The sequence below is a fragment of the Borostomias antarcticus genome, assembly GCF_949987555.1.
Source record: "Borostomias antarcticus genome assembly, chromosome: 30".
Classification (NCBI taxonomy): Eukaryota; Metazoa; Chordata; class Actinopteri; order Stomiiformes; family Stomiidae; genus Borostomias; species Borostomias antarcticus.
In genome coordinates this window covers 2,504,488-2,513,095 of record NC_140263.1, presented here as the reverse complement: position 1 = coordinate 2,513,095, position 8,608 = coordinate 2,504,488, and the positions used below count along the sequence as shown (strand labels likewise).

At 44.8% G+C, this 8,608-nt stretch overlaps 1 protein-coding gene across 1 annotated transcript in view; it reads left to right on the top strand.

Annotated features, from left to right (window-relative positions):
• Positions 1–2,995, top strand: part of lhx6a (LIM homeobox 6a) — a gene marked incomplete at both ends in the record, with an annotated part of 19,424 nt that extends 16,429 nt beyond the window's left edge. The window contains 4 exons of the mRNA XM_084460048.1: positions 70–170; positions 363–458; positions 1,327–1,501; positions 2,916–2,995. Of these exons, the coding sequence (XP_084316174.1) occupies positions 70–170; positions 363–458; positions 1,327–1,501; positions 2,916–2,995 (452 nt within the window). The remainder of the gene's footprint in view (positions 1–69; positions 171–362; positions 459–1,326; positions 1,502–2,915) is intronic.
• Positions 2,996–8,608: the final 5,613 nt, after the last annotated feature.

Below are 8,608 nucleotides of genomic sequence, written 5' to 3'. Positions count from 1 at the left end.
CCTATATAGTGAATAGGGAGCGATTCGGAACACAGCTTCAGTCTCGTCCTCTCTGTACTGTCCTCACAGGAAGTGGCATCACGCTGGAAGGGGCGGTACCATCAGAACAGGACAGCCAACCCAAACCAGCCAAGAGGGCACGCACCTCCTTCACAGCAGAGCAACTACAGGTGTGTGTGTGTGTGTGTGTGTGTGTGTGTGTTTGGTATGGCAGCCCGTAGAACCCGCTCACATTCAATTAATTTCATCTCAATATTGTTAATCTTTGCTAATATGAACTAGCCTAAGTCCAGGGATCTTGCAGGTGTGTGTTAATCTCTTATGGTCTATGCACACTGCTCACTTCCCCCACTGCCGACCAGATCATGCAGGCCCAGTTTGCTCAGGACAACAACCCGGACGCCCAGACGCTGCAGAAGCTGGCCGACATGACGGGGCTCAGCCGGAGGGTCATACAGGTCAGACCCTAGCAACATGCTAATGCTAATCACTGCATAGGCCTACTGTACAGGTCTAACATGCTAATGCTAATCAGTTCATACTGTAGGGCTATAGGTTTCACATGCTAAAGCTAATCAATACATACCAATAGGTCTCACATGCTAATGCTAATCAATGCATACTCACTGTATACTGTAGATCTCACATGCTAATGCTAATCAGTTCATATTGTAGGGCTATAGGTTTCACATGCTAAAGCTAATCAATACATACTTATAGGTCTCACATGCTAATCAATGCATACTGTACAGGTCTCACATGCTAATGCTAATCAGTTCATATTGTAGAGCTATAGGTTTCACATGCTAATGCTAATCAATACATACCAATAGGTCTCACATGCTAATGCTAATCAATGCATACTGTACTGGTCTCACATGCTAATACTAATCAGTTCTTATTGTAGGGTTATAGGTTTCACATGCTAATACTAATCAGTTCATATTGTAGGGTTATAGGTTTCACATGCTAAAGCTAATCGGTCTCAAATGCTAATGCCAATCAATACATACTGTAGGCTACGGGTCTTGCATGCTAGTGCTAATCAATACATACTGTAGGCCTATAGGTCTCATACGCTAATGCTAATCCGTGTATACTGTATAGGACTTATATGCTAATGCTAATCAATACATACTGTTAACGCTACAAAGCTCTTTTTTGTGTGTTTTTTAGCGATTCTCTATCCAAGTTTAGCATCCAATCTGTCTCTTAGCTGACACAAAACTATGACAAACTCTCGACACAAAGCTTATTTAGCCAATGAATGACGAGATAGCTACTGTATGCAGTACATGACGACATGGTAACATTACATTTTCATAGGTCTGGTTTCAAAACTGCAGAGCAAGACACAAAAAGCACACCCCCCAGCACAGCGGGGGCCCCCAGGGCCACCCTCAGTCCCGGATGCCCCCCTCCCTGCCAGACGACCTGCATTACTCCCCCTTTGGCGGTTCTGAGAGAGCGCGCATGGTCGCCCTGCATGGATACTTGGACAGTGAGTGCTATACTACATTCTACAAGGATCTCTCGTGTGTACTAGCCCTGCTGTCTCTCTTGTGTGTACTAGTCCTGCTGTCTCTCTTGTGTGTACTAGCCCTGCGGTCTCTCTTATGTGTACTAGCCCTGCGGTCTCTCTTATGTGTACTAGCCCTACTGTCTCTCTTGTGTGTACTAGCCCTGCTGTCTCTCTTGTGTGTACTAGCCCTGTAGTCTCTCTTATGTGTACTAGTCCTGCTGTCTCTCTTGTGTGTACTAGTCCTGCTGTCTCTCTTGTGTACTAGCCCTGCTGTCTCTCTTGTGTGTACTAGCCCTGCTGTCTCTCTTGTGTGTACTAGCCCTGCTGTCTCTCTCGTGTGTACTAGCCCTGCTGTCTCTCTTGTGTGTACTAGTCCTGCTGTCTCTCTTGTGTGTACTAGCCCTGCTGTCTCTCTTGTGTGTACTAGCCCTGCTGTCTCTCTTGTGTGTACCAGCCCTGCTGTCTCTCTTGTGTGTACTAGCCCTGCTGTCTCTCTCGTGTGTACTAGCCCTGCTGTCTCTCTTGTGTGTACTAGCCCTGCTGTCTCTCTTGTGTGTACTAGTCCTGCTGTCTCTCTCGTGTGTACTAGCCCTGCGGTCTCTCTTATGTGTACTAGCCCTGCTGTCTCTCTCGTGTGTACTAGCCCTGCTGTCTCTCTTGTGTGTACTAGCCTTGCTGTCTCTCTTGTGTGTACTAGCCTTGCTGTCTCTCTTGTGTGTACTAGCCCTGCGGTCTCTCTTGTGTGTACTAGCCCTGCTGTCTCTCTTGTGTGTACTAGCCCTGCTGTCTCTCTTGTGTGTACTAGCCCTGCGGTCTCTCTTGCCAGGCCAGCGGTGCAAAACAAGGTTTTAACATTGAGATGTTTTTTTTTTTACCTTGTAAAATAAATGTTACATGGAAATGAAAAGATCATAGAGGTGCTCTAGGATCTCTCCTCTCTCCTCTCTCCCTCTCTCCTGGCCTAGCTTTGTCCGAGTCCTGTTTGAAACAGCAGCGTTACGGAAGGAATGCGTTCATATACAACAGGGGTGCGTTCAAATTCGGCGAACGTTTGCGAACGTTAGCAAACTATTTTCCGTTAGCTTTGTGTTCGCCGCAAACGTTCGCTAACAGAAGCGAACAGTCTGGAGAGGTAGTTCGCCAGTAACGGAACGAGGATCATAATGGACCCAGGCTTACTGGAGATGTGCTACCATGGGGATTATTGCGTTTATGCGAACTATTTGAAACGTTCATTAAAAGCCCTTCAAATGTGACCGTTTGGAGAAAACATGTTTGCGACGAACGTTCGCCTCCGTTAGCTGAATTTGAACGCAGCCCAGGTTAAACAAATATATGACAGTAAATGGTTTTGTCTAAAGCACGTGTCTCTGTTGGTCCCTCGTGTCTGCAGGTCATCCGTTCTCCATGCTCACCACGCAGAGTCACCCCCACCAGGCCATGTCTCTGCCCCAGCTTCCGCTCAGCCGCTAGCCCCCGCCCCGCCCGACCTCCGACCTCCCACCTCAACCTCCCGTCATCCGCCTCCGCTGCCGCCGCGACCCCCGGGGCTCAAACATGACTTAACGAGGAGAGGAGACACGCCCAGCTCTTGACCCCTGACCTCGCCCGGGACAGAGAGAGGGGGAGAGAGTGAAGAGAGAGAGACTATCCTGAGACGTTTCCTACGGACAGGAGTATCTCACCTGCGACCGTCCTGTCGTTCTGGGCCTGTCCCACGCCACCTGGAGCCTGACCGTCACCTTCACCCAGACCAGGAGCCCTCTGGGCTGGACTCCCCCTCTCTGGGAGATGGGACCCAGGCAGCAGGATTACGGCCTGGTGCTTGCTGTCAGACATAAAGCGTTCGGTGGATGAAATGATCAGCTAGAGCGGGTGGTCTGGGCAGTCCGGTGGGACGAAGAGGTAAGACGCCTCCCCCCCCTCCCCCCCTCCAGGAAACACAGAGGGAAGTGGCGCTCTCACTCTGACAGTGGGCGGCTGCTTCTCATACTGAAAACACAACTGCAAAATGCACAGAACTGAAAAAAAAAAAAAACGACAAAATGGGAAGTAAGAAGATGAATTGTACATGAGAATAGATTGTGTGCCTTATCTTACTAATTGTGCCGATCAGCAAACCAGTTTCAAATAATTTCCAGGCAGCTGCAAAACAATTTGTAGATATTACAATGAGTAGAAATTAGAATTCAAAGCACGATTAAATCTGATTTAATTGTCGTAATTAAAAATAAAAAAATTTAGTTCATTTTGAAAATGTGAAAATAATGATAAGGTGGGATTTTTTACAGAAATGTGCAAATTTACAAAATGTATGAACAAATGATCTCCAACACTTGCTAGTTGCTTCCGTGGTAATTCTCACACTAAAACACATTTTGTAATTGTCAAACGTAAAAAATATGATAATCATTGCAGCGAGAGAGGTGTTAGCGAGCAGCCTACAGCGGTCAGATTCATCTTACCAACAACATAGAGAGGAAGAGAGGGAGAGAGAGGGAGAGAAGGAAGGAGAGAGGGGAGAGAGAGAGAGAGAGAAGGAAGGAGAGAGGGGAGGGAGAGAAGGAGAGAAGGAAGGAGAGGGGAGAGAGAGAGGGAGAGAAGGAAGGAGAGAGGGGAGAGAGAGAGAGAGAAAGAGATGGAGGAATGGCGTGTTCACAGGGAAACATTGCCAGTTCAAACGCAGGCAGTTACGTCACATTTACATGTAAAAAGCTTTTTTTTTCTAGTGTTGTCACTAATTTATGATTTGGGTCAGTGTGAGCAGGACGATCCTGGTCAGTGGTGATGATTTGGGTCAGAGCAGGACGATCCTGGTCAGTTGTGATTTGGGTCAGTGTGAGCAGGACGATCCCGGTCAGTGGTCATGATTTGGGTAAGAGCAGGACGATCCTGGTCAGTTGTGATTTGGGTCTGTGTGTGCAGGACGATCCTGGTCAGTTGTGATTTGGGTCAGAGCAGGACGATCCTGGTCAGTGGTGATTTGGGTCTGTGAGCAGGACGATCCTGGTCAGTGGTTCATCTGTCCATCCTGTGTGCTTCACTTAGAGGGGGAGAAAGAAGTGGTACAATGACAGACAGCGGACTAGGGGTGTATATAGATGTGTGTGTGTGTGTGTGTGAGAGAGAGAGAGAGAGAGAGAGAGGCCAGCCTGACAGGCAGGGTTGTGTGTGTGGCGTAGTGTCTTGGCTGTTCAGTGAGGACTACGGTGTGTGTGTGTGTGTGTAGTGTCCTGATCAGTGAGGACTGATGCTGTGTGTGTGTGTGTGTGTGTAGTGTCTTGGCTGATCAGTGAGGACTACGATGTGTGTGTGTGTAGCGTAGTGCTGATCAGTGAGGACTACGGTGTGTGTGTGTGTGTGTGTGTGTGTAGCGTAGTGCTGATCAGTGAGGACTACGGTGTGTGTGTGTGTGTGTGTGTGTGTGTAGCGTAGTGTCTTGGCTGATCAGTGAGGACTACGCTGCTGTGTGTGTGTGTGTGTTTGTGTGTGTGTGTAGTGTCTTGGCTGATTAGTGAGGACTACGATGTGTGTGTGTGTGTGTGTGTGTGTGTGTGTGTGTAGCGTAGTGCTGATCAGTGAGGACTACGACGCTGTGTGTGTGTGTGTGTGTGTGTGTGTGTGTGTGTGGCGTAGTGCTGATCAGTGAGGACTGATGCTGTGTGTGTGTGTGTGTGTGTGTGTGTGTGTGTGTGTGTGTGTGTGTGTGTGTGTGTGTGGCGTAGTGCTGATCAGTGAGGACTACGACGCTGTGTGTGTGTGTGTGTGTGTGTGTGTGTGTGTGTGTAGCGTCTTGGCTAGGACTACCATGCTGTGTTTACAGATGAGAGCAGACCTCGATGTCCTTGTTTGTATTTATTATTGAGACAATAGCCTGTAAGCACTTTTTCTGAAATTGTCTTGTTTTATTAAAAACAAAAATACAAACAAAAGTTTATTTGATTGACTGTGCATCATAAATGTTTTGTGTACTAAATGCAATAAAAAGAAACTTTAAAATGTGACTTTTTTTCAAAGACTGAGCATCTAAGGTCACAGTTTCTACAGAATGATCCTTTATGATCCTTTAAACCACAATATTTCCACGTTGACACATCAAGACCAACTGAATAAATTCTCTTAATGGGAGACACGGTAGGTGAAAACATCGTTTTTCAACGCCCTGGTCAAATTTGAGATTTTGTGCTAGTTTGCTTCCATAACATGTCTTCTTTCATACTAGTGGAAATAAAACATCAAAAATACGCATTTAGATGTTTATTTTACTTCATTTAGTCTGTTTGCATCTGTAGATTCTTCCTAAAATCACCAAAAGTTAGCATTTTTTCGCAACGAACCACAGCGCGGCCGTCTTTTGGATCCGCTGGTGTAATATATCGATAGAGAGATCTCTCTCTCTAGCCTGATGTTATCGCAACCAAACCTGATAGTTTCATTTGTATCAGCAACCAATCGTGGAAATACAAAGGCGGGTTTGATGCTAACCGTGAAATCTCATTGGCTGTTGTTGATTTCTGAGAACGTGATTGGTTCAGCGCGTCATGTGACACGTTTCCATTTCCTGATATCTAATCCAAACAATGCCGTCTGTAAAGCGTTCTAAACGTAATAAGCAACAATGACAACAGTGTTTGCCCGCAAGGTTGAACAGAAAACAAGAGAAACTAAATGGAAAGGTTTACATTTATGAGATATAAAGTGCCTATTCGCGCAAGTTGTCATTAGCCGGTGCTAGCATGTCCAGTGAGCAGCAGGGAGATGAGGCTAGCGTTAGCATGTCCAGTGAGCAGCAGAGAGATGTTGCGCGTTTGAATGAGCTGATAACTGGGTTGATTTGTCCTAATTGTGCAGGGACTGGTCTTAAAATTAACATAGATCCTCAGAATAGTGGGTTCTGTAGTACTTTGCTCTTAGAGTGCAGTCTTTGTGAGAAATGGCTATCGCAAAAGTGTCAACAACTAGGAATGATGTTGCATTTGATGTCAATGTGAGGATGATCCTCTTAGCGCACGAGTTAGGGTTGGGGTATGCAGCTCTCCAAAAGATTAGTAAAGTGTTAGGGATCCCAGGGCTTCATCTGAAAACGTATCAGAAACATGACAGAGAGGGTGACAGGTAGGCTATTGAAACGTGTTCCCTCTTTCTCTCTCTCTCTCTCTCTCTCTCTCTCTCTAGCCAATATCAGAAGCTTATAGCCTACATATGCACAGTAGTCTCCCTCTCTCTACCTGTGGCATTTCTACATGCATCCATAAACTGACCAAATAAACTGTTTTAATTTCAGTTGCTGAAATAGAGAGAGGTCTGGAGTCCTTGCACAGAAGCAGAGAGCAGATTAGGCAGGCATATGCAGATGTGGACCCAGAGGTAGGTAAGCTGACTGCCAATAAATGCAAAATGTTACAAAATTATTACAGTTATTGAGAATTATTACAATAATTCTCAATAACCAGCGTTCAGTGGACAACATGAAGGCGGCAATATGGGGTAGTCTGCTTCACTGATGACAACCCCATGCGCACCAGGAACATATTGTGGTTTTAGGACAGTTTTGGGGACTGCAGCTGAGTGGGATCTACAAACTAGCTGCTTAGAATAGTTTTGTAGACTGCAGCTGAGTGGGTTCTACAAACCAGCTGCCTAGAACAGTTTTGTTGATAGCTAGTGTGGTGCCATCTGAGGAGTGACTCTGCAGACCTATGACGGCGTAGCCTGATGTCTCCTATGGTGTTGCTTTTGACGATGGTTATATCACTTGTTTGTTTGGCAATCTATATTTAGCTTCTATTGGTGTTTACCCTGCATTGTTTACCACATCTTGTCCTGTGTATTTATGAATCAGCTTACTCTTCATGTTCATTCATTCATTCATGTTATCTCCATGTAAAACGCTTAAAAAAACACAAAAAGCTAGATAATCTGTTTTCTCATGCATGTCCTCGTCAAATGTGTCTATCTTTGTCCATGATCTGTTTAACAAAATAATACAAGCTTTCTAAAAGGGAATGTTCTCTTCCCTACTAACATTGTCTCGTCTCTAGTCTCGTCTTACTAACACCCCACTCGTGGGCTGTACCTTGACGTGGTGAGTGGGCTTCCAACAAACAGGTCTTACTTCTCTATACAAAATGTCTACTCCTGGACTATTCTGAATCCACAACATGCTGTGTTATTCAGTTTTCTGTTTCTATGTGTTTTCAGATGTTGTGTAATGTTGTTACTAATGATGTGATTGGATATTGTGTTTGTCAATATTGGTTTACAATGCAAATGTATGGTTTTTTACAATACAAATTTTCAAAGCCCGTTTTCTCAAAATGAGTTATTTCTCATCTTAGGGACATCAAAACCACCACTTGAGTAGCACCTACATACACCTAACTTTCCAGTTTTGTTCCAATCCATATTCTGAGAGTTTGTCCAAGGGGGATTTTTTAAATTTCATTCATAGCCTGATTTATATAACAGTTTATCCCTAAAACATGGCGAAAATTGGTCTTTTTATGACTGTTGACAGTATTTTCTGATTTCTGAAGTGAAGAAAAGAGATATCAAAAATCCCCCTTGGACAAAGTTTGAATAGGGATATGTGAACAAAATGAAACAAGAATTTTGAATCTGGCTTGAACCAGTTAAAAAAAATGGATTCCTGAAATTATGCAAATTAGCGCATATTTAGAGCATATAATGCCTAATTTGCATATTTATCCATAAGATTTCAGAAAACTTGTAATACAAAAAAGATGCTCCTTAATGTACCTAACAAACTGGGGGAGTTTGATGGTGATACCTATTAAGGATTTTTTTTTTCCTATTCACCTGGGGTGTCTCCCCTTAACATGGAGGTGGAAATATAGAGACTGAGGGATTCTGAGGGAAGGATTATCTACTGTGTGTGTGTGTGTGTGTGTGTGTGTGTGTGTGTGAGAGAGAGAGAGAGAGAGAGAGAGTGTGTGTTTCTCAGATGGTGTACAAGGGCGATGTGCTTGTGTGTGTTTGCCTAAGTCTGCATATAAGTGTGTCTTAAGTTTGTGTGCAATCTGTGTGTGAGTGTATGGAAGTCTGTGTGTGTGTGTGTGTGTGTGT